This window comes from Cnephaeus nilssonii (genome assembly GCF_951640355.1).
Source record: "Cnephaeus nilssonii genome assembly, chromosome: 11".
In the NCBI taxonomy this organism is placed as follows: Eukaryota; Metazoa; Chordata; class Mammalia; order Chiroptera; family Vespertilionidae; genus Cnephaeus; species Cnephaeus nilssonii.
Window position 1 is genome coordinate 12,586,370 of NC_137082.1, and position 26,685 is coordinate 12,613,054.

At 42.1% G+C, this 26,685-nt stretch overlaps 2 protein-coding genes across 3 annotated transcripts in view; one reads left to right on the forward strand and one right to left on the reverse strand.

Annotated features, from left to right (window-relative positions):
- Nucleotides 1-26,685, forward strand: part of NINL (ninein like) — a 103,198-nt gene that overhangs the window by 13,019 nt on the left and 63,494 nt on the right. For both annotated transcript variants that reach the window (XM_079783897.1, XM_079783898.1), the window contains exon 2: nucleotides 23,503-23,696. In XM_079783897.1, coding sequence (XP_079640023.1) covers nucleotides 23,514-23,696 — 183 coding nt within the window. In that variant the 5' untranslated portion in view covers nucleotides 23,503-23,513. The remainder of the gene's footprint in view (nucleotides 1-23,502; nucleotides 23,697-26,685) is intronic.
- On the reverse strand, nucleotides 20,080-20,785 carry LOC307106970 (transcription initiation factor IIA subunit 2). Its single transcript, XM_079783803.1, has one exon. It carries the CDS (start codon nucleotides 20,676-20,678, stop codon nucleotides 20,349-20,351), a length of 330 nt encoding a protein of 109 aa, XP_079639929.1. The 5' UTR covers nucleotides 20,679-20,785; the 3' UTR covers nucleotides 20,080-20,348.

The following is a 26,685-nucleotide window of genomic DNA, read 5'->3' on the forward strand; positions in this document are numbered from 1 at the left end:
TGGGTTGGCTCAATGGGTAGCAGGTCGGCCTGCGGACTGAAAGGGTCCCAGGTTTGATTCTGGTCACGGGCACTTGCCTGGGTTGTGGGCTCGATCCCCAGTAGGGGGCATGCAGGAGGCAACTGATTAGTGATTCTCTCCCATCATTGATGTTTCTATCTCTCTCTTCCTCTCTGAAATTAATAAAAATATTTTTAAAAAATCAGTGGAAAAATATCCTCGGGTGAGGATAAAAAAAATTATAAACCATCTCTACCACCTCGCCCTGTTTTATTTTTCTCCATACCACTTCTCACTATCTGAAATACAATTTGTGTTTTTGTTGTATTTGTCTGTCTCCACTAGAATGTAAGTTCCATAAGATGAGAGATTTGTCTGCATTGTTTGTTGTAGTACCACACGGGCCTAGAATGTGCGAGGCACATAGTGGGTGCTCAGGAAATATTTGTTGAATGAATAAATGTATAATATTTTGAAACTTGCTTTTCTTTCTTTTTAAAAATAAGCTCTTTCTGAGATCCTCCTGTGGCATTTGAAGATACACCAGACACCTCCTCCCTTTAACGGACTGTGTTGTAACCTAATCCTGATCTTCCTTCTGTTCCTCCAGCCACACACAGCACATTATGGGTGGTTTTATGGCAGTGAACATGCAATGGGGCCTGGGCTCCTTAGGATGGAGTAGTCCCATTCATGTGAGCGAGGCTCTCTGGCTGTGCACATCCCTCACCTGACACTGGCCCTGTGTTTTCAGGCTTTGTGGGAGACATTCCATGGTAATTCTCCATATTGAACAAGGTTGTGCATAGCTCTTGACAGATAGAACCTTGCAGGTAATTGCTAAAAAGTAACAGTGTTAAAAACATGTAAAACCCCGGAGAAGACCTTGGCAGAAAAACAGCCTCTTTGGGAAAAACAAAAGATGCAAGCTTGTGTCTCGCCTCTGTGGCTTAATATTAGAAAAGGAACAAACAACTTTCTAGGTGTCTACTGCTATGTGTATGAAATGGGAATGTGGGAGGATAATAACAAGCTAGGGAAATGCCTAGGCAAGCTGAATGGGGAAACTGAGACAAGAAAATTAAACAGGCCAAACAATTTGGAGAGCTTGCAGCCAGTTTATGAATAGCAGGACCTTATCTTCCCCAACCAAGGACACTTGAGAACAAATGGTTCATACCTCTCCTCCCTAACCAGAAAATACATAGCTTAAATCACCCTGGCCTGGGAAAATAGAGAACAAAGACCCAATTTGTGCCAGTCAAACCCAAGGACAGATAAAGTTGGGGGAAAAAACAAAAACCTCATTAAAGCCAGACAGAACTAAGATAAAAGTAAAACAATAAAACAGACCAAAGAAAAATCCAAAACTCTCCAATACACTAATTTGAATGCATAAGCATATTAAAAATGCACCTGGAAAGTTGATGAATAGTCTACTGAAACCCTCCCCTAAGATTCTACCTACAGAAATAGAAAGGATAAAATACCCTCAGGACAAAGACTCAATGTGGGCTCGTTCTAGAGCAGGGCATGAACTTTTTATTTCTTCCTAAATTCTAAGGGTTCTCACGAGACTTACAACCAGGGGAGCAGTGGGCAGCAACAGCTCTACCCAGACTCACCGCCTGATCCTGTCTCCAAGGCCCCCTCTTCTCTGACTTCCCAGGGAGCTAAAGCAGCCCTGCCTTGGCTCAGTTCTTTCCTGTAACATTTCTAGGGAGCCAAAGCAGAGCACCCCCTAAGCTCTCTCCTGTTGTTTCTTCTACCCTAATTCCTTCCTTTGTTTCACTGTCCCCAGCTTTAGTAAATGTATTCCCAAACCACCTGGACTCGTATTATGGAATCTTTCCTACATGTCAAGGACCCACACACCACAGACCAGCCCGAGGCAGACCCTCTGCAGGTTGGTCCCTGTCCATTAACAGGAGCCCAGGCTAAATCCCCTTTTTACTGCATCTTGTTGGCAGTGCTCCAGAAACACCTATGCTTGAGTACTGTATCCCTCTGGCTGCATAGTTTTGGTTAGCCATAAACACACTTCTGAAGGGAACCAGGGCTTCTTCTCAATAACCACATGGGTGCTGAGGAGTAGAGAATTTAAAAATCAAAGAGGAAAGAATTACGTGACTGTGCTTTAGGGAAAATTGAATGTTAAATGAGTTTCAGTGCTTGACAAAAAAGGCATCAGTGCTAATTACTTTGGACAGCTTCTTGAAGAAGACTTGACCACGGAAAAAAATCCTTATAAGTTTTCTCAAAATTGATTTGAGAGAGAGGAAGGGGAAGAAGAAAGAGAGAGAGAGGAACATCGATGCAAGAGAGAAACATTGATCAGTTGCCTCCCACACACTGATTGGGGATCGAACCCACAACCTAGGCATATGCCCTGACCAGGAATCGAACCTGCCACAGGACAACAATCCAACCGAGCTACAACAGTACAACATCCAGGCCAAGAAAAATCCTTATAAGTTCCCAGGAGATAAAAATGTATGAAATGAATGTTTACATTGGTTATTATAATCAGCATATTCATTAATTAATTCATTAATTCATACTTTTTGTTGACATTATTACAGATGTTCTCTATTTCCTCCCCTTGCCCACCTCCACCCAGCCCCCACCACTCCCTTTCCCTGGCCTTCACCATTCTGTGGTCTGTGTCCATGGGATACATATATATGTTCTTTGGCTACCCTCTTCACCTTCTTTTATCGAGTTCTCCCTAGCCCCTCACCTCTGACCTCTGTCAGTTGTTCCATGTATCCATGCTTCTACTTCTGTTTTGTTCATCAGTTTATTTTGTTCATTAGATTTCACATATAAGTGAGATCATATGGTATTTGTCTGTCGCTGACTGGCTTATTTCGCTTAGCATAATAATCTCCAGGTCCATGCATGATGTTGCAAAGGGTGAGACTTCCTTCTTTTTACATCCACTTAGTATTCCATTGTGTAAAGATACCACAGTTGTTGTTTTTTATCTACTCATGTACTGATGGGAAATTGGGCTGTTTCCAGATCTGGGCTATTGTAAATAAGGCTGCTATGAACATAGGGGTGCATATATTTTTTTCTGATTGGTGTTTTGGGATTCTTAGCTATATTCCCAGAAGTGGGATCCCTAGGTCAAAAGGCAGTTCTATTTTTAATTTTCTGAGAAAACTCCACACTGTTTTCCAGAGTGGCAGCACCAGTCTACATTACACCAGTGGTGTACTGGGGTCCTTTTCTCCACAGCCTGGCCAGCACTTGTTTGTTGATTGATTGATGGTAGCCATTCTGACAGGTGTGAGGTGATACCTCATTGTAGTTTTAATTTGCATCTCTCTCATGATTACTGACATTAAGCATTTTTTTTCATATGTCTCTTGGCCATTTATATGTCCTCTTAAGAGAAGTGTCTATTCAGGTCCTTGCCCCATTTTTTAATTGGATTGTTTGTCTTCCCTTTGTTGAGTTGTACTTTGTATATTTTGGAAATTAACCTCTTATCAGATGTCATTGGCAAATATGTTCTATATAGTGGGTTTCCTTTTCATTTTGTTCAGTGTTTCTTTGGCTGTGTCGAAATTTTTTTATTTAGATGTAGTCCCAGTTGTTTATTTTTTTGTTTGGTTCCCTTGGAGATATATCAGAAAAAATACTGTTATAAGAGATGTCTGAGATTTTATTGCCTATATTTTCTTCTAGGATTTTGATGGTTTTGCAATTACATTTAAGTCTTCTATCATTTTGAGTTTATTTCTGTGTCTGATGTAAGTTTGTGGTCTAGTTTCTTTCTTTTTTTTTTTTGCAGGTATCTAACTTTTTCAACACCATTTAGATTGAATTTACTCCATTGTACGTACGCTTTTGCCTCCTTTGTTGAATATTAAGTGACCATAAAGGCATGGGTGGGTTTCTGGGCTCTCTGTTCTGTTCCATTGATCTATATGCCTGTTTCCCCCCCCCCCCCCCCCCCCCCAGTACTAGGCTGTTTTGATTACAATTGCTTTGTAGTACAGTTTGATATTCGGTATTGTGATCCCTCCAACTTTGTTCTTCTTCCTCAAGATGTTGAGGCTATTCCAGGTCTTTTTTGGTTCCATATAAGTTTTTTGTTTTTTTCCATATAAGTTTTTGGAATATTTGTTCTAGATCTGTGAAATATGCCATTGGTATTTTAATAGGAATTGTGTTGAATCTGTAGATTGCTTTGGGTAGCATGGACATTCTAATGATGTTATCACCCCAATAAATTTAATAAAAAGTAATGATGTTAATTCTTCCAATCCACCAACACACTTTATGCTCCCATTTGTTTTTATCTTCCTCTATTTCTTTTCTCAATATGCTATAGTTTTTGGAGGACAGGTCTTTTACCTCCTTGATTAAGTCTATTCCTAGATAACTTAATGTTTGTTGTTTCAATAGTAAATGAGATTGTTTTCTTAGTTTCTCTTTCTGATAGTTCATTAATGTTGTGTAAAAATACCACTAATTTCTGGATATTAATTGTATATCCTGCTACTTTGCCAAATTAATTTCTTTTTATTTTATTTTATGTATTTTTTAAAATGTAAATACTTTATTATTGAAAGTATTTCCCCTTATTTTCCCTCATTGACCCCTTCCAGCCCACTCCTGCCCCACACCCAGGCCTTCACCACACTATTGTCTGTGTCCATGGGTTATGCATATACTAGTATATGCATACAAGTTCTTTGGTTGATCTCTTCCCACCCACCCACCCACCCACCCCACCCACCCACCCACCCACCGCCTTCCCTCTGAGATTCGACAGTCTGTTCCATGCTTCTATATCTCTAGATCTGTTTTATTCATCAGTTTATTTTGTTCATTAGGTTCCACATATGAATGAGATAATGTGATACTTATCTTTCTCTGGCTGGCTTATTTCGCTTAGCATAATACTCTCTCCAGGTCCCTCCACTGCTGTCTCAAAGGTTAAGAGATCCTTCTTTTTTTACAGATGCATAATATTCCATTGTGTAAATATACCACAGCTTTGTTATCCACTCTTCTACTGATGGGCACTTAGGTTGTTTCCAGATCTTAGCTATTGTAAATAACACTGCTATGAACATAGGGGTGCATATATACTTTCTGGTTGGTGTTTTAGGCTTCTTAGGATATATTCCTAAAAGTGGGATCACTGGTCAAATGGCAGTTCCATTTTTAATTTTTGAGGAAACTCCATATTGTTTTCCATAGTGGCTGCAGCACCAATCTGCATTCCACCAGCAGTGTACTATTCCCTTTTCTCCACATCCTCGCCAGCATTTGTCATTGGTTGATTTGTTGATGGCTGCCATTCTGACAGGTGGAGGTGATACTTCATTTTAGTTTTAATTTGCATCTCTCTGATGCTTAGTGACTTTGAGTACTTTTCATATGTCTCTTGGCCATCTGTATGTCCAGTTTGGAGAAGTGTCTATTTAGTTCTTTGTCCATTTTTAAATTGGATTGTTTGTCTTCCTTTTGTTAGGTTGTATGAGTTAACCTCAGGAGGCATTTCTCAGAACATATCCCCATCATTAAGTGATGCATGGCATGACTGTACTGATATATGCTACAACACTGATGAACCTTGAAAACATTATTCTAAGTGAAAGAGGCCAGTCATAAGAGACCACATATAGTATGATTCCATTTATACAAAATGTCTAGAATAGGCAAATCCATAGAGAAAAGTGAATTTAGTGGTTACTTATGGTTAACAGGGGTGGGAAGGAGTTGGAAAGAATTAGGAAGTGATTGCTAATGTGGAATTCTTTTGAGGTGATGAAACTGTTCTAAAATTTTTTGTGGTAATGGTTGCCCAACTCTGTAAATATACTAAAAACCATTAGAATGCATATGTTATATGGATGATTTGCATGGTATGTAAATTATATGTCAGTAAAGCTGTTATTTTAAGAAAGTAATTGGTGGGAAACCCATACCATGCATACTATAAATCTAAGAATGCTGAAGAGGCCATATTAAAAGACTTCTAGAAGTAGAATATTACCAAAGATAGACTTCTCATAGTGATAATTAACCAGGAAGACATATCTATATATATAAAACCCTAATATGCAAATAGACTGAATGGCGGAAAAAATGAACAACCGAACAACCAGTCGCTATGACATGCAATGACCACCAGGGGGCGTGCGCAGAACATGGCGGGCATTAGCAGCAGACAGCAGAATGCGGAACATGGCAGGCATCGGCCACGGTGGGATGGTAGAGCAGGTGAGCGGGGGTGCCAGACCAAGGCGGTTCTTCAGTATTTTTACTTAGAAAACGTTTTAGAGGCTCTTTACCTACCTGAACAATTATTATTTTTTGAATTTAATAAATCTTTATTGTTCAGATTATTACAGTTGTTCCTTTTTTTCCCCCCATAGCTCACCTCCACCTGGTTCCCACCCCACCCTCTGCCCTTACCACCCACCCCGCCACTGTCCTCATCCATAGGTGTACGATTTTTGTCCAGTCTCTTCCCGCACCCCCACACCCCTTTCCCCCCCGAGAATTGTCAGTCCACTCCCTTTCTATGCCCCTGATTCTATTATATTCACCAGTTTATTCTGTTCATCATATTTTTTATTCACTTGATTTTTAGATTCACTTGTTGATAGATATGTATTTGTTTTTCATAATTTTTATCTTTACCTTTTTCTTCTTCTTACTCTTCTTAAAGAATACCCTTCAGCATTTCATATAATCCTGGTTTGGTGATGATGAACTCCTTTAGCTTTTTCTTATCTGTGAAGCTCTTTATCTGCCCTTCAATTCTGAATGATAGCTTTGCTGGGTAGAGTAATCTTGGTTGTAGGTTCTTGCTATTCATCACTTTGAATATTTCTTGCCACTCCCTTCTGGCCTGCATAGTTTCTGTTGAGAAATCCGCTGACAGTCGTATGGGTGCTCCCTTGTAGGTAATTAACTGTTTTTCTCTTGCTGCTTTTTTTAAAAAATATATATTTTATTCATTTTTTACAGAGAGGAAGAGAGAGGGATAGAGAGTTAGAAACATCAATGAGAGAGAAACATCGATCAGCTGCCTCCTGCACACCCCCACTGGGGATGTGCCCGCAACCAAGGCACATGCCCTTGACTGGAATTGAACCTGGGACCCTTGAGTCCGCAGGCCGACGCTCTATCCACTGAGTCAAACCGGTTTCGGCTCTTGCTGCTTTTAAGATTCTCTCTTTGTCTTTTGCTCTTGGCATTTTAATTATGATGTGTCTTGGTGTGGTCCTCTTTGGATTCCTTTTGTTTGGGGTTCTCCATGCTTCCTGGACTTGTAAGTCTATTTCTTTCACCAGGTTGTGGAAGTTTTCTGTCATTATTTCTTCAAATAGGTTTTCAGTATCTTGCTCTCTCTCTTCTTATGGCACCCCCATAATTCTGATGTTGGTACGCTTGAAGTTGTCCCAGAGGCTCCTTACACTATCTTCAACTTTTTGGATTCTTTTTTCCTTTTGCTTTTCCAGTTGGGTGTTTTTTGCTTCTTTGTATTTCAAATATTTGACTTGATTCTTGCGATCCTCTAGTCTGCTGTTGGATCTCTGTATAATATTTTTTATTTCAGTCAGTGTATGCTTAATTTCTAGTTGGTCCTTTTTCATATCCTTGAGGGTCTCACTAAATTTATCGGCCTTTTCTAGAAAATTCTTGAAAAACCTTATAACCGTGGTTTTGAACTCTATATCCAGTCATTTGCTTTCCTCCATTTCTTCTATTTGTGACCTGTTTCTTTGTCTCCGCATTTTGGCTGCTTCCCTGTGTTGACAGAGTGGCTTTGTGTGCTAGGTGTCCTATAGGGCCCAGTGGCTCAGCCTCCCCAGTTACCTGAGGTGGACACTCTTGCTGCACCCCTTTGTGGGCTGTGTGCACAGCCTTGTTGTAGTTAAGTCTTGATTGTTGTTGGTATCACTGGGAGGAATTGACCTCCAGGCCAATTGGCTGTGAGGATCAGCTGTGTCTACGATGGGAGAACATCTGTGCTGGAGACACCCTTATGAGACAAAAATGTGTTCCTTATGGATCTGAGGAGTTGTAATCTGGATGGTCCTACTCTGACCCCTGGGTACACTGGCTCTTGGATCTCCAAGGAGGTGCTAATTTATCCTCTGCCTGAGGCCACCCATCAGGAGCTATGGAGAAATCTGCAGGTTCCTCTTCTTTGTTTGGGTTTTGGAGGTGCCCAGATGAGGCCCAGCTGTGAAGCAATGCAAGCTACTGCGGGGCCTTGGGCCTTCTTTTGGATGTTCTGGGTCTCACTGACTCAGCTGCAGTTTGTTAGGTAAGATTAGAATTCAAAGGACCACGCTATTCATATGCTCAGCTTGGATGGGGCGGAGTCTTAGGGAGGAGCAAAGAACAATGTCTTCGTGGGGCTGGATCTCAGGGTGGAGCACACAGCAATGGCTTCCCGTCAGCCCTGCCCTAAGAGGCCCCTGGGTCTCAGTGTCCTGAGGTAATCGCTGCAAGCACCTCTGAGAGAAAGCCGCCCTCGAGTTTCGCCCGCTGCCAGACAATCCAGTTTTTCCCTGTATGAGTCTGGGTCCCCAGAGTCTCGCCCGGAACTGGAGTTCAGAGCAGTCGGGTGCTTTTGTCTCCCTCCCGATTGAGAAAGCCAGCCACGTACTCAGTTGCCAGCCCTCTCCGTGCACGCGCGCCTCTGTACCTCTGCCTTCCTCAGCTCCTGTGAGTCTCAGTGTGCTTTTCTCTTTCCTTCTAGTTGTAGAATTTCCACTCAGCCAGCCTTCCTGTGGTTCTGGATGATGTCCATTTTGTCTTTTAGTTGTAGTTTTGAAATTGTTGTGCGAGGCAGCCGTTTAGGTGTTTACCTATGCCGCCATCTTGGTTTCTTGAATCCGGTCTTCAAACTTTTTCAGTTGACCTGGACGTTCTTTGTCTTTCACATAGAAATCATCACTTTTAAAGCATTTAAACCAGCATTCACAAGTATCTTGAGATGGAGCATGTTCACTATAAGCTTCCTAAAGTATAAGATAACTTTTTATTCAAAATAAAGTAATGAATTATAACTTTCCTCGAATGCTCTTTTTTTTGGCATGAAATTTGACATTTTTAAGTGTAAAAATATCTATGATGTCAACACCTGCAGCAAATTTGACATATGAAGTTTTGAAGCTTGCTGTCAATACAACATAATAGCATACATATCAAATCGCATATATATCAACATGTGTAACTCCATCTAGTGAAAAGAATCCGCATTATTAACTGGTACACCTAGTATTTTGAAAGCCACAGACACCTACCTTGTTTATAGGTGATTACCGATGTGAGTATAGCCTCAGACACATATGCCTGTATAACAGTGTTTATTTAGTAATTGCTGTATGCCAGACACTGGTCTCAGTACTACATTTAACACATTAAAATCTATAACAATAAAAGTGTAATATGCTAATTAGACCGGACAGCCGAACAAACCTTCCAGACGTCATTCCGGACGTCCTTCCGGACAAAGCCCTGGCGGCGGGGGCCGAGGCAGAGGTGGTTAGTGGCGATCAGGGGCGATCAGGCAGGCAGCCTTGCGGTAGGTTAGGGGTAATCAGGCAGGCAGGCAAGTGGTTAGGGGTGATCAGGCAGGCAGGCAGAGGGGTTAGGGGCGATCAGGCAGGCAGGCAGAGGGGTTAGGGGCGATCAGGCAGGCAGGCAGAGGGGTTAAGGGTGATCAGGCAGACAGGCAGGTGAGCGGTTAGGAGCCAGTGGTCCCAGATTGCGAGAGGGATGCCCGACTGCTGGTTTAGGCCCAATCCCTGCAGGATCAGGATCGGGCCTAAACTAGCAGTCGGACATCCCCCAAGGGGGCCTGGATTGTGAGAGGGTGCAGGCCAGGATGAGGGACCACTGGCCCCATGCATGAATTTCATGCACCGGGCCTCTAGTGTCTAATAATAGCTTCTTTAATTCTTACAATGTCCTAATGAGGTACTCAGGAACAGAGAGTTGAAGTACCTTGTCCAAGATCCCAGAGCTAGAAAGTGTCCATATTTAATAAAACTGGAGACTCTGACCCTAGAATCTGCCATCAGTATGTACCACAATGTCTTCTTTAGGAGACCCTAGAAAAGTAGGTTTGCTAGGACAGTTTTAGAATTTGATATCCTTATAGTTTTCCGTCTAAATATCTACCAATTAAATGAGGTATCAGTTTATGTTTATATTGTTGAAACTGGAAAATCTCTTTGATTAAAAAAAAAAAAAAAGCTTTTCAAGCCTGATTGCTGATATTTAGAGCCTACATAGGCAAAGCAAATAAATAGTATACATTTTGAAAAACAAGAAGAAAACATGAAAATGTAATGCAGAAACTAATCCCAAAAGCTCAGAATGTTCAGCTTAAGAAGGAAGGTTAATTACTAACCGCAAGGCTATTTAAAGAGGCATCGAGGTCTGCTGTGCTGGAACCCAAGGACTGGCTTCAATATTTAATAGGGTTGTAACATCTTTCCAGATAAAGAATGAGCCTAATTAGAATGGCTACCCTTGGTCTTATTCATTATGGGTGAGCAGTTTTTTATGGAGGGCCTTTTTGGGAACTGTTTCTCATTACAATATTCTGGGTTTGCAAACATCAGCATACCTAGCTGCTCTGAGAGACCACACTTCTCGTCCCTATCCTCAATACACAGTATGTTTCTAGGGGCACAGATTAAATTCCCCCATCACTGTGCATCAATTAAATGCAAACCAACACCTTGCTTCGTCAGCCTACAGAGGACTGTGTTGTGCAGAATGCTGGAAAGTAGCATCTGTCTCTGGGCCAGTGTCCAATTTGTTTGGGGCAGGCAGGTTTTTCTCCTCAGGATGAAAACAGGCTTTTGCTTCACCTTTTAAAAAAAAATGTTGTTTTTTATTGATTTTTTAGAAAGAGAGAAAGAGAAAGGGAGAGAGTGAGAAAGAGAGAGAGAGAGAGAGAGAGAGATCAATGAGAGAGAAACATTGATGGACTGCCTCCTCACACCCTGTACTGGGGGTTAAGCCTGTAACCCAGGCATGTGCCCTAGCTGGGAATTGAACTAGCAACCTCATGGTGCATGGGACTAGGCTCAACCAGCTGAGCCACACCAGCCAGGGCTGTGCGTGCATTTTAAATTAAGCTTTATAGCAATAGAATTATTGAGATTCTACTTCAATTGGAATCATAATCTTAATAGAATTATTGAGATTCTGATTCCAATTTCAAAAGACTAAAACTTCTCTAGCCAGATTGGCTTAGTGGATAGAGCATCAGCCCATGGACTGAAGGGCCTCGGGTTTGATTCCAGTCAAGGGCACATACCTCAGTTGCAGGCTTGATCCCTGGCCCCAGCTGGGGCACATTTGGGAGACAACCAATCTGTGTCCCTCTCACACTGGTGTTTCTCTCTGTCTCTCCCCCTCCTTCCACTCTCTCTAAAAATCAATGAGAAAAATATCCTTGAGTGAGGATTAACAACAACAACACAAAGAATAAAAACAAGTGTTTCTCTTTATCTGTATGTTTTCCACAGTTCTGCATTCAGCCACTGAATGTGTCCTGGTTTTTGGATGGTTTTGATGTGTAAACATTTTGTGCATGTGTGGAATCCGGAGGGGAATTAAGTCATTCTGTTTGTAAGAAGAAACCGAAGAGGCCCTTGAACCCCCAGGAACATTTTAACTCCTTTGCTGTGAGGCCTGCATTCAAGCCCAGACCCCACCTGAGTGTTTGGGAAGGCACCCCTGTGTTTCTTTTCTCCTCGCCAGGGGCCGGTGGAAGGATCATAGGGGAAGGAGTGTTCTGGCCTCCGCTCTCACACAGGGACCTGGGAGACTCTAAACAACCTTCCTGTGGTTACTGCACCATAGGTTCCCAGCAGGGGGCAGGATTAAGGCAGCTTGTTTTTCTTACCTTACTTAGTGGCCAGTACTTTAGGTTGATTGCCTTTCCAGAGAGGGAGGGAGAAGCAGTTTTTCAGTGAGGGCATTTGTAGAATTAGGATTTGAGCAGGAGGAAGACTGGGAACCTGGGGTCCTCTGTGTGGGAAAGTAGTTCTGATGTTATTGGTACTATGATGAGCTCTAAGAATAAGTAGCCGTTTCTCTGTATCCAGTCCTGGCATTTTGTATAACTGTTCCTTCAGCAGCCCAGTGAAGAAAGTGTTTTTGATCCAATTGAAGCGTCAAGCGGGGCTGGTGTCTGACTACCTTGCAGTGAGGGTATGGGGAAAAGGCACTAGATCACCTTAGTTGTGAAGGCAGCATTGCCAACCTCTTCCGTTACTTAGAGCCATCTTTGCAGCAGTCAGAAAGATTCTGATTCTTTAAAACATTTGCACAAAGTCCTTGGCCCATTTTCATTTACCTCGGTGGCAGGTATGTGCCATTCTCTGGACACCTTACCCTGCAGTGTTGTAGCTGACATTAACATGCAGGGAAATCAATTGCCTGGAGGCTCATAGGTTCAGATTTGGGGGCTCAGCATTGCTTTATGGGAATTGACTGCAACCCAGTCCATTTCAGTGTCCATCTTGATAACTTATGTGAAGTATCCACCTGACATCAAAAGGCAAAGCTCACACGATTTGATCAAATACTGCAATTCAGTATGACGGATTGTGCAGCAGCAGGCAGCTGTGTCCTGATAGCCCTACCTAGTGAGTGTCTTCTGTCACCACCCTTTGTGTCTGAGCCTGCAGCATGCTGCTTGTCCCTCCTCCCTGCCCGGCTCTGTGACCACCCAGTCAGCCACCACAGGTGGAGAGGCCAAGGGAACGTGACTGTCCTGCTGGAGACACCTCATGCTCTGTTTACCATCTGCACCAGGTCCAGGCCCAGAAGAAGCTTGGACAAACTGAGAGAACTAGGAAAACAAATTTCGGCCAACTCATTTTGTGGGGGAATAAAAATACGCCCGTAGTATTTTTACAAGAGGAAGGTCCCTGTGATCAGGAAATCAGACAGCAGCAGTAGATGCCCAAACCTGGGATTACAGACCTGCTTCCTGTTGGACGTCACCAGCTCTGGAGCAAGGCCTGTTCAGAATGTCCTAGGCAAGAACAAAAGCGTGTGCATGTCCACATGCGCTCCTTAAGGTTTAGCTTCTCTTTGAGCAGGGGTGGGGAACCTTTCTTCTGCCAAGGGCCATTTGGATATTTGTAACATCCTTCTCAGGCCATACAAAATGATCAACTTAAAAATTAGCCTGCTATATTTGGTCTAACATTTATTTAACACCCCTCATGCCTTGGCAGGGCCAGACCAAATGATTTCGTGGGCCTCATACCGCCTGCGGGCCAGACATTCCCCACCCCTGCCTCAGAGGAAGAAAAGTAAATGAAAACAGTGATCCTTCCACGTAGAGGACAGTGATCTGAGTTGGAAAGGCCACATTGATTGCCTTGCTGTTTACTCCTGTTTGGATGGTGTCACGTTTATCTTTCAGGTGATATACCAGGATTTGGACTGGCCAGTCACCAGTGTCTCAACTCCTGGTGTCTTTCACTCAGATAACCCCAGGACCTGACCCAGGACTTCACTATGAGTGAGGCAGAGATAGGCCAGTTCCTAGAGAGAGAGGCAGGAGGGTTGGGAGAGAAACAAAGGGAGGGAGAAGAGGGGGAGGTGAGAGACCAAAAGGGAGGCAGAATGCACAACACAAGTGGAAGTGGTAGACTTATTTTGATTCTTTTCTGGAGCCCTTTATGGATGCCTGTGAAATCCTACTCTGGCCATAAATGGGACGGAGCATCCTGAGGCAACAACGTCTCTCCTGAACTGTACCCCTTTGCAGGTCCCTCACACCCTGAATTCTGCCCCCTTGCACAGCTCAGAACTGTTACCTCATATGCCCCCCCCCCCCGCCCCCTTTGAGGCTGTCCACCCCAGGAGCTTGGTGCTGCCTGACTGCCACACTGGCATGTTGTGTGGGCATAACATTTCCATTCTTGTGCCAAGTTTGGCTTTCTAGAGGTTAATGTTTTCTTAGTTTTTACTTATTTACTTCTTAATGTATTTATTCTTTTCCAAATGTTCCATCAGTTCTGTCAGAAACCTAACTATGTTATTTTCCATATGATGACAAGAACACAGGATCTGTTGGTTCCCTAGTTGTCTGTTTTGTGTGGGTTGCTCTCTGGTCCTGCTCAGGGCTGCCCTCTGTGGACAAAAAAAGGGGGGTGAGTGTCTGTGGAAAGTAACCTCACAGGGTGATGTGATCATAAATTCCTAACTGGGTAGGTCATGGTTAGTAGTCACATCCCAGGCATGTAACTTCTTTATTAAAAGGCTTATCTTTGCCTTAAGCAACCCCTGTCCATTGTTTCTGTGCATCTATCAGGGGTGGGGAACCTTTTTTCTGTCAAGGGCCATTTGGATATTTATAACATTATTATTCACTTAATATGAATTTATGTTGGTATGAAAAAGAGCTTCTAGATTTATTGCATTTTGAGTCCTGCCTACGGTTTCCTTGGCAGGGCCAGACCAAATGATGGCGTGGGCCTTATGCGTGGGCCTTATGCGGCCTGGGTTGGACATTCCCCACCTCTGACTCTGTTAACACACCTTTGAAATGCTCTCTCAGATCCCTCAGGAGAGCACATTCATCCTCACTGCCGTGGAATTCTATCCCTGACATTGCTTCCTCCCACCTTCATGTAATCTTCCTTACATTCCTCCTTTAATCAGATGCACAAAAGGAAGCTGCAGAACTGTTCATTCTCTGGAGCTTTGCAGTCTTGCTCCCTGGCGTATATTGTCAGTTTGGCTCAAATAAACGCTTATAAAATTCTCCACAGGTTTGGTTGTTTCTTACATCGGCCTAGAACAGTCTCCACCGCTGGCATGGGACCCAGATCCTAGATCCTGTGTCTTCCTCTTTCTTGGTTAATCCCCCAGTTTGCAGTACAAATCCTGGTAGCTTCCAGATGAGGTTGAAAGTGTTCTTCCCAGAGGATGTGTGTCAAAGGCAGCCCTCTAACTCTCAGTCTTGCTGTTGAGAGTCCATGCTGTGCCACTTCCACCCCCACCCACCCCCCCCCCCCCCCCCCCGGCATTGTCAGTGTGGGACTGCCCTTTCCCGACTTGTTTGTTCTAAGATTTCATGAGGGTGTACTTGGTATGGGTATGTTTTTTCTTTTCTTTTTTTAGACATTCAATTATTTTTATTTAAAATATTTTTTTCCCAGCAACATTTTTATTAGAAGTGTATTTACAGTTACATAGTGGAGATGAACCTGATATTAGGAGAGGTTGGTAACTCACAGATGGGTTGATTAGGTCCTTTAACAAAAGAGTTCATGTAATTATTTGCAAGCTATTTGTTGTGTAACAGGAGGGCTGCGGTCAGTCCCAGGTGGAGGGTCACCACTACGTGCTTCCTGCCTGTCTGTGGAGACGGTGTGGCCCATATCACTAAACTTGAGTCTTGCTGTGTAGCACGCAGATTGTACACACTGTGCAGAAAGAAAATGATGATTTTTAAAAAATGAAATTGTGTTGCATTATATTTACAAACTCTTGCAACCCTAAAACGTTTTTGGGACCATCAGAGTTTTAAAATAAAATTAATATGTAAAACTTGAACTGATTTGGAAACCTCCAGTGGGAATTGTAAGACTTTGCTGTTTTTATTTACTTTATTCCTAAAGTTTATTGCTTCTACTCTAAAGTTGATGTATTTTTTTTTAAATATATTTTATTGATTTTCCACAGAGAGGAAGAGAGAGGGATAGAGAGTTAGAAACATCGATGAGAGAGAAACATCGATCAGCTGCCTCCTGCACACCCCCTACCGGGGATGCGCCCGCAACCAAGGTACATGCCCTTCACCGGAATCGAACCCGGGACCCTTGAGTCCGCAGGCTGACGCTCTATCCACTGAGCCAAACCGGTTTCGGCTAAAGTTGATGTATTTTTTGAAAGATGAAACAGAGGGGCCGGAGACCATGGGATACCAGGACACAGGCTTTATTGGAGAGAAGACCCCTGCTGGCTCCCTTCCAGAGGGAAAAAGAGAGGGAGTGTGCGGGGTGAACACGCCTTTTGAAGGGAGGGAAGGAGGGGACGGGGCTTAGGGCACTCAGCACATGCTGATTGGTGGTTTCATGTAAGGTACATGATTAGGGACCTAGGGACTTAGGAATCGGGGGCTTAGGGTATTTGGCAGGTGCTGATTGGTGGTTCAATGTACAGTCCATATAAGGTGTTCAGGAATGTCCGGCTGCAGGTGGAGTTTACGTCATACTCCGTCCATCAGTTGGGGGAAGGGAGGATCTATCATTTTTATTGCAAAAAATGTTTTGGATAAGACTAGCAGAATGGCTTTTTTAAAAAATCACCTTGTTGCACTATTCATTCTAGTGGTTCAATAGTGAAACTGTCAAACTATAAATGTCCATCCTGGTGTGTTGGGTACATCTTACATTGACAAAGTGATTCTGTTCTTTGGTACTCAGTTGAAAATTCTAGTGTTACCTTGGGAAAAGGAACCAAACTGTTTGCTCCCTTGGGTTCTATTTTTGATGGTGACCCTGAACTTTTTTTTTAATTCTTTTTAAAAAATATATATTTCTTTATTGATTTCAGAGAGGAAGGGAGAAGGAGAGAGAGATAGAAACATCAATGATGACAGAGAATCATCGATCGGCTGCCTCCTGCACACCTCCCACTGGGGATCGAGCCCGCAACCCAGGCATGTGCCCTTGGCCAGAATCGAACCTGGGACCCTTCAGTCAGCAGGCCGACGCTCTATCCACTGAGCCAAGCCAGCTAGGGCTTTTTAAAAATTCTTTATTGTTGAAAGTATTACATATGTCTCCTTTTTCCCCTTTTGACCTCTCCCCACCAGCTCCCGCCACCTCTGCACAGGCCCTCGCCCCTCTACTGTCTGTGTCCATTGGTTATGCTTATATGCATGCATACAAGTCCTTTGGTTCATCTCTTACCCACCCACCCCTCCGCACCTTCCCCTGCCTTCTCACTGAGGTTTGACGGTCTGTTCGATGCTTCTGTGTCTCTGGATCTATTTTTGTTCATCAGTTTATGTTGTTCATTATATTCCACAAATGAGTGAGATCATGTGATATTTATCTTTCTCAGACTGGCTTATTTCACTTAGCATAATGCTCTCCAGTTCCACCCATGCTGTTGCAAATGGTAAGAGTTCTTTCTTTTTAACAGCAGCTTAGTATTCCATTGTGTAGATGTATCACAGGTTTTTAATCCACTCATCTGCTGATGGGCACTTAGGCTGTTTCCAAATCTTAGCTATTGTAAATTGTGCTGCTATGAACATAGGGGTGCATATAACCTTTCGATTGGTGTTTCTGATTTCTTGGGATATATTCTTAGAAGTGGGATTACTGGGTCAAATAGGAGTTCCCTTTTTAATTTTTTGAGGAAACTCCATACTGTTCTCCACAGTGGCTGCACCAGTCTGCATTCCCACCAGCAATGAAGGAGGGTTCCTTTTTCTCCACATCCTTGCCAGTGGTTTGTTTTTTTCTTGTCCCACTTGGTGGGACTTTGCCATCTGTCTGCTTGGAAAAGTCTTGTATTGTTCTAGTAATCCCCCTTCCCTTCAACTGGTTTCTTTACTTTGTTCATAGAGGATGCCTGGAGATTTGGGATTGATTTTTTTTTTTTAAAGGAAAATCCAGATTAAAGTGCTGTAAAACAGAACCAGGAAATTTCAGAAAGCAAGCCATCAAATTTAGAGCTCTTTTTTTTTAAAGCACTTTAAAAATTAATTATTTAAAAACGTTTAATTGTGGGGAAAAACACATAATATAAAATTTACCCTCTTAACCATTTTTTAATGTACCATTCAGCAGTATTAACTATATGTACATTGTTATGCAACAGATATCTGGAACTTTTTCATTCTGCAAAACTGTCCAGTGTTAGAGTGTCAGCCCTCACACCAAAGGGTTGCGGGTTCAATTCCCAGTCAAGGGCACATACCTGGATTGTAGGTTCGTGTGCCCCCAGTTGGGGCTTATTTGAGAGGCAACCAATCGATGTGTCTCTCTCACATCAATGTTTCTCTCTCTCCCCCTCCCTGCCACTCTCCCTCTGAAAAGCAATGGAAAAAATATCCTTGGGTGAGGATTAACAAAAAAACCCACTGAAACAAAAAAACTGAAACTCTATACCCATTGAACAAGTCCTTCCATTCTCCAGCCCTGCCCCCCCCAGACCCCTCAGAGCCTGGCAACCACCATTGTACTTTCTGTCTCCATGATGTTGACCACTTTGAATAGTGCATTTAAATGGAATCATACAGTATTTGTTCTTTTGTGACTGGCTTATGTCACTTAAAGTAATGTCCTCAAGGTTCATCTATTATAGCATGTGACAGGATTTCCTACCTTTTAAAGACTGAATAACATTCTAGTATACATATATATCTCTTATATAATAAAGAGCTAATATGCTAATTAGACTGAACAGCAGAATGACTGTCCGGACGACCTTTGGGACCAAGCCGGGGCTGTGAGGGCTGGCCAAGTTCATTGGGCCTCTAGTATAATAATAAAAACGTATTATGCTAATTAGAGTGGATGTCCTTCCGGACAACCTTCCGAATGAAGCCGGGGCTGCTGCTGCAAGGGCCGGGGCTGCCGGGGCTACTGCCTCGGCCCTTGGAGCCCCTTGCACGAATTTCGTGCATCAGGCCTCTAGTATGTATATAATTCTCTCTATTTATTAATTTGTCAGTGGATATTTGGGCTGCCTCTACCTGTTGGCTATTGTGAATAATGCTGCAACATGACAGTGCAAATATCTCTTTCAGATCCCTCTTTCAATCCTTTAGGATAAAAATACCCAGAAGTGTGATTTTTAGTTTGTTTTTTGAGGAGCCTTTTTACTGTTTTCCATAGCACTTGCACTAGTTTATATTTCCAGCAACAGCATATAAAGGTTCCAATTTATTCTCTTTAACATTTATTTATTTATTTATTTTAATCCTCACCCGTGGATATGTTCATTGATTTTTAGAGAGTGGGAAGGGGTCAGGGGAGAGACAGAAACATCAATGTGGGAGAGAAACATCGATTGGCTGCCTCATCATATATGCCCTGAACCCTGGAGGTAGAACCCACATGCTAGGCATGTGCCCTGACGGGGAGTCGAGCCCACGACCTTCGGTGTATTGGCTTGCTAGCACCCCTTTGCTTCCACCTCAAACAGGAGGGGATAAAAAAATTCAGCCCCACTCCAGTCTTTCATTGTGGCTGGCCCCCACTGTGCGGGGCCTCCGCCCAGGCGCCAACCAGGCCAAATCTCCTTGTCCCCCCGCCACACTCAGCCACAGGGGTGCAGATTTCCAGCCTCGATGTGGCTTTTTCTGTAATTTGTTGGCTATAAAGCTTCTCTCCAACTAGTCTTCAGTTGTTTTTCAGGGTGATTTTTCTATAATTTAGTTGTCATTTCAGTTTAGTCCTGGAAGGAGGTTAGGGTAGCTTCTGCCTAATCTACTGCCATCTTGAATCTCTCCCTTTTATTAACTCTTGTACACACCTTCTCATCAACCATTTAAAAATTTCATCTTCGCCCTGACCGGTTTGGCTCAGTGGATAGAGCGTTGGCCTGCGGACTGGAGGATCCCGGGTTCGATTCCAGTCAAGGGCACGTACCTTGGTTGCGGGCACATCCCCAGTAGGGGTTGTGCAGGAGGCAGCTGATCGATGTTTCTCTCTCTATCCCTCTCCCTTCCTCTCTGTAAAAAATCAATAAAGTATATTTTTAAAAACATTTCATCTTCAAGGTTTGTGTGCTATAAGTAGGAAGAGATGTTGTTTTATTGTTTCATGTTTTCTTGCTTTATTTAATGAGTTTGCTTGGCTTTCTTTTTTTTTTTTTTTTTTTTCTTATCATATTTCTTCTTTCAGAATTATCCCTTAGGTCCTGTTGCTATTTTTGTGGATGAAAATGCTCAAATAATAATAATTTTGTATGGTTCATCCTAATATATTTAGGAGCTTAGTGTTTTTCATAATATTTTTTGGTTATAAAGTGTTCTGCTTGGATACAATAATTTTTATTTTTATTTTTTTTTTATTTTTTTTATTTTTTTGAGTTTTAAAATGAATTTATTAAAGAATATTATTAGGAAGGCAACAACGTTTGATTTGTCATTAAAAAAAAGTCTGTTTCTTCATGCTGTAGAATAAAGGTAATGTAAGAAGCTACAAAGTTACAAGCATCTTGCTACTGGATTCTCTGATAGTATAGCACAGTGTAGTCGTTTCTGCAATGCTGGAATAAATAAAGTCTCTTCTATGCTTCTCTTTAAAAAGTGATGAATAATAACAGAAGATGGCATAAAAGAGCCATTTTTCTATTCATTCTGTAGTATTGGAGCCAGTATTTTTACCATCACAGGCTACAATTTTCACTTTATCCACTTTAATAAGTTCTGTCACCTCTCTGAATTCAACATCATTCAATACAAAAGTCCACACATTATCGCAGAATCTGTATGTATTTAGAGAGCCCCTGAAATTGACTCTGTTCCTGACCCTTTGAGCCAATGCTGAATTTATAGCCTTATCAAACTGAAGTAGAACTTGAAGGGCAAGTTGGGGAGTGATCTGTTGAGACTGTATGAGCTCATCGAGGCTTTCCTGAAGACTGTTTCCCAAAGTGGTATTTCTATATAACTGATATGCCATGGCTTAGAAGGAAGGAACTTTTCTTATTCAGTCTTGCATTGATGTCCTGTGGGGAAGGCGCCTCCCGCCGCGGGCAGACAGAACCAGCACCGCCAGGAGCCCAGAGGAGGCTCTGGATACAATAATTTTTAAAAAAGATATTTTTATTGATTTCAGAGAGGAAGGGAGAGGGAGAGAGAGATAGAAACATCAATTATGAGAGAGAATCATTGATCGGCTGCCTCCTGCATGCCCCTACTGGGGATTGAGTCTGCAACCCAGGCATGTGCCCTGACCAGGAATTGAAAAGTAACCTCCTGGTATACATAGGTCGATGCTCAATCACTCAGCCATGCTGGCGGGGATACAATAATTTTTAAGAAATAGAAAAATATATAAATTAGGAAAATATATAATAGTACAAAATCATCCCTTACTATTTTGGTGGTTTTTTTTTTCTTTTTTGAATATAGGGTTTGGCAAAAGTAGGTTTATAGGTGTGAGTATGGGAAACACAGAGTTTATTCTTGTATAATTTTTTTATTAATTATTGTATTATTTTTCATATAAACAACTGTACCAGTAAACCTATTTTTGCCCCACTGTGTATATTTTCCTCAGGAAGTTGCAGAGTTTTTGGTAGAACTGTTATGAGCCATAAGTGAATTATATGTATAGTGACCAGTGAATATATTAGCTCTAATTATTATAAGTAGTAATCTTTTCTTGATGTTTTATTAACTATATTTTCTGTGCTATTAAATATTTTTTAGAAGTGGATTTTCAAGACTAGTTCTTATTCTGCCATGTACATACATTATAATTTAGCAGACTTCTTTTGCTGGATGGTTTAGGTTATTTTCTGTCCCTATATAAGTAGTAGTCTGATGAACTCATATCTTTGTGTGTAGCATTGTTTCTTTTAGTATAAAGGAATTTTTAAAAGGGATTATGCAATTCCTTTATTTGAAACTAGAAGCCCGGTGCACGAAATTCGTGCACGGCGGGGGGTTGTCCCTCAGCCCAGCCTGTACCCTCTCCAATCTGGGACTCCTGGAGGGATGTCCGACTGCCCGTTTAGGCCCGATCCTGGGATCGGGCCTAAACGGGCAGTCGGACATCCCTCTCACAATCCAGGACTGCTGGCTCCCAACTGCTTGCCTGCCTGCCTTCCTGATTGCCCCTAACCGCTTCTGCCTGCCAGCCTGATCACCCCCTAACCACTCTGCTGCCAGCCTGGTTGATGCTTAACTGCTTCCCTGCCAGCCTGTTTGCCCCCAACTTCCCTCCTCTGCCAGCCTGGTCACCTCTAACTGCCCTCTCCTGCAGGGTTGATCACCTCCAACTGCCCTCCCTTGCAGGCTTGGTCCCTCTCAACTGCCCTCCCTTGCAGGCCGGGTGCCTCCCAACTGCCCTCTCCTGCTGGCCATCTTGTAGTGGCCATCTTGTGTCCACATGGGGGCAGGATCTTTGACCACATGGGGGCAGCTATATTGTGTGTTGCACTGATGATCAATCTGTATAATACTCTTTTGTTAGATAGGATAGAGGCCTGGTGCACGGGTGGGGGCCAGCTGGTTTGCCCTGAAGGGCGTCCCGGATCAGGTGGGGGTTCCCTTGGGGTGTGGGGCGGCCTGAGCGAGGGGCCTGTGGTGGTTTGCAGGCCAGCCACGCCCCCTGGCAACCCAAGAGGAGGCCCTGGTATGTGGAATTTATTTTCCTTCTACAATTGAAACTTTGTAGCCTGGGGCAGCAGCCATTTCTGTGGCAGTTAACTCACCTTCTACAATTGAAACTTTGTTGCCTTAAGCGGGTGTGCGGAAAGCTTTGCTTCCCCTGTTGCCAGCGGCAACCCTGGCCTGCTCTCTCAAGCTCCATTCTGCTGCCATTTGTTTGAATTTGTTTACCTTCTATAATTGAAACTTTGTAGCTTGAGTGGAGGCTTAGGCCTGCAACGGCTATGGAAAGCTTGGCTTCCTCTGTTACCTGGGAAACCTTGCTCTCTGTGGCTGTAGCCATCTTGGATTGGGGTTAATTTGCATACTCGCCCTGATTGGTTGGTGGGCGTGGCTTGGCTGGTGGGTGTGGCTTATGTAGCGGAGTGATGGTTAATTTGCATATTACCATTTTATTAGAGAGGATAACTAGGTCAGATAATCAAAATATTTTAAAATTTTTTGATATATAGACCACATAGCCTCCCTAAACATTTACTAACTGTCACTTCCTCCAGGAACGTGTGAGACTCCCCTTCTCTGACAGCCTCAGTTAGCAATGAAATTTTAATTCTTGATAATTTGACGGTTGCAAAAATAGTATCTCTTTGTTTTAATAATTTGAACATTTTTAGATGGTTATTAACCATATATTTTTCTCCTTTAATGATTTGTCTCCTTAAATTCTCCCTTTTTATTGGAGTTTCATTTTTCTTATATTTGTAAGGGGAAAAAATCATACTTGAAATGTGTAGAGAACAATTAGAATGTATATTAATGATTTTTTTAGGTGGTGAAATTTTGGATGATTTTAGGTATCTTCATATTCATCTTTTTTCCTGATTATCCTGTAATAGATTTTTGTGGGGGTTTTTGACAGAACAAAAATTTCTGCTTCTCGGAAGGAGGACTGGTTCTCTAGCGACATGTTTTTGGCCTCTTCTGCAAAGGTGCAGGCGCTGCCTCCCAGCCCCCCGTAAACCTGAGAGGCTCTGGGTGACCTTTGCTTACACACCCCGCTATACCCTGTGCCTGGGCCACGCTGTCTGGGAGCACAGCAGTGAGAGAATGTGTGAGGTATGGCAGTAATAGTGTGCCATTGCTTTTGTGTTTTCGCATGTCATGTCCAGCCTGCTATGGGATGGATGAAGAAGAAGAGGACCACTATGTTTCACAGCTCAGGGAAGTCTACAGCAGCTGTGACACCACAGGGACAGGCTTTCTGGATCGGGAGGAGCTGACCCAACTCTGTCTTAAGCTTCATCTGGAAAAGCAGCTTCCCATCCTTCTGCAAACACTTCTTGGAAATGATCACTTTGCCAGGGTGGGTATTTGACTTCATTCTCATAAAGAAAAGCACAGAATACTTTTGTTGGCAGTTATTGGCATTTGATAAATATCAGCTGAATCAAGATACTTTGTCAAAGGAAAGTTACACAGCTTGAAATTCATCTTGCAGTTGGACAAAATTTCAATCTACTATTAAGGAGCAAAGGATACTTATGTTCAGAGGTATCCTGTGATTTCATATAAGCAAGAAAGAAAATGAACTCAGAGAGTTCTTTTTTCTAGGAAATTGAAAGTCATCTAAATGGTGATCCAAAACCTAAATAAAAACTTTTCTGATAGAAATACTCACCTTGTTCCAACCTCTTGAGTGTGTCCAGATGCTAACATGTTAGTGCTAAAAATAGTGCCTGTTATCCCAAGGTATTTTATTTTTTTGATGCAATTTTAAATGGGATTGTTTTTTCTTAGTTTCCCCCCTTTAAAAATATATTTTTATTGATTTCAGAGGGAAAGGGAGAGGGAGAGAGAGATAGAAACGTCAATGATGATAGAGAATCATTGATCAGGTGCCTCTTACATGCCCCCTATTGGGGATCAAGCCTGCAACTTGGATATGTGCCTTTGACCAGAATCTAACCCGGGACCCTCCTTCAGTCTGCAGGCTTACGCTCTACCCACTGAGCCAAACCAGCTAGGGCTTAGTTTCCCTTTTTGATAGTTCATTATAGGTGTATAGAAATGCAACTGATTCCTGGATATTAATTTTGTATCCTGCTACTTTACTGAATTCAATGATCAGTTGTAGTAGTTTTTTTGGTGCAATTTTTAAGGTTCCTCTATATACAATATCATGTCATCTGCAAATAATGACAGTTTTACTTCTTCCTTTCTAATTTGGATACCTTTTATTTCTTCTTCTTGTCTGATTGTTGTGGCTAGAACTTCAGTACTATGTTGAATAAGAGTGGTGAAAGCGGACATCTCTGTCCTGTTCCTGATATTAAAGGAAATGCTTTTAGTTTTTGCCCATTGAGGATATCTTCCTTGATCCATTAGTTGTTTAGTAGCATGTTGTTTAGTCTCTACATATTTGTGTTTTTTCCAGTTTTCTTTCTGTAATTTATTTTTAGTTTCATGTCATATGGTCAAAAAATATGCTTCATATGATTTACGTCTTGTTTGAGTTTATTGAGGTTTGTTTTGTGGCTTAACATGTGATCTGTTCTGAGTAATGTTCCATGTGCACATGAAAAAGTATATTATTTTGAAGTTTTTGGATGAGATGTTCTGTAACTTTTTATTAAGTTAATCTGGTCTAATGTGACATTTATGACCACTTATTAATTTTCTGTCCGGATGATCAATTCATTGATGTGAGTGGGACATTAAAATTTCCTATTCTTATTGAATTACCATGAATTTCTCCTTTTATATCCATTATTATTTGCTTTTTATATTTAGGTTCTCCTATGTTTAGTGTATAGTTACTTACAATTGTTTATATCCTGTTCTTGTATTAACCCCTTTCTCATTATGTAATTGCCTTCTTTGTCTTTTTTTTTTTTTTTAACATTCCTTGTTCAGAGTATATTTTGTCTGATATGAGTATTGCTACCCCAGCTTTCTTTTCATTTCTATTTACATGGAATATCTTTTTCTATCCTTGCCCTTTCAGTCTGTATGTGTCTTTCAATTTGAAGCAGCATATAGATGGGCCATGTATTTTAACCCATTCAGCCATCCTATCTGTCTTTTTTTATTGGAACATTTAATCCATTTACATTTAAAATGTATTTCCTTGTGGTCTGCTGGTTTTCCTTAGTGTTTGTTTTGGGACCTTTGTCTTTATTCTTTGTGTATATCCTTTGTAGATTTCTGGTTTTTAGTTACCATGAGGTTCTATATCTATGGCAGTCTATTTTAAGCTGATCATCATTTAAGTTTGACTATATCTAAAAGGATTACATTTTTTCTCCCCCCCCCTACACTTTGTTTTTGGTGAATTTCACTGTATTTATTAAATACTAGGTTCATTTGCCTGTCAGCATAACTATTATTGCTTCTCGCACATTCAATTCCTATAAGTATATCTCTAGTGACACATGATTTCGCTCATCTGGGGGAAATGATGAACAACATAGACTGATGAACAAGAACAGAACCAGAAACAAGGAGGCATCGATCGGACTATCGGGCCTCAGAGGGAGGATAGGGGAGGGTTGGGGGAGGGGGGAGAGATCAACCAAAGGTCTTGTGTGCACACATATGAGCCTAACCAATGGTTAAGTTCAACAGGGGGTTGGGGCATCCATGGGGAGGGGTGTGGGAGGGGAATGGGGGGATGAGGACAAATATGTGACACCTTAATCAATAAAGAAATTAAAAAAAAAACACACAAAAAAAACAAAAAACAAATACAAAAATAAATAAATAAATAAATACTAGAGGTCCGGTGCATGAATTCATGCACGTGTGGAGTCTGGCCACCCGCCCCGATCGGGGCTGATTGGGCTGGGCCAGCAGGGGGAGAAGAGCTGCGGGTGGTTGGTGGGTTGGTCCGATTGGGGGAGGAGCCACGTGGGGGAGGGACCACGTGGGGGAGGGACCACGTGGGGGAGGGGCCACGGGGCATTAGGCCGGCCCCGCCCCTTGGTCGAACTCCCAGTCGACAATTTGCATATTAGCCTTTTATTATATTGGATTTGCCTTTATCTGTGAGGTTTTTTTCTATCTAATATTTTCTTATTTCTGTTTATGGCTTTTCCTTTTGTTTATTGGAGGCCCTTTAGCATCTCTTGTAAAGCTAGTTTAATGGTGATGGACTCCTTAATTTTTTGCTTGTCCAGTAAACTCTTTTCTCTCCTTCAATTCTGAATGATAACCTTTCTGGGTAAATTATTCTAGGTTGTAGGTTCCTTTCTTTCATCACTTTAAAGATGTTCTGCCATTCCCTTCTGGCCTATAAAGTTGCTGCTAAGAAATCAGCTGATATCTTTATGAGGTTTCCTTTCTTTGTAATTAGT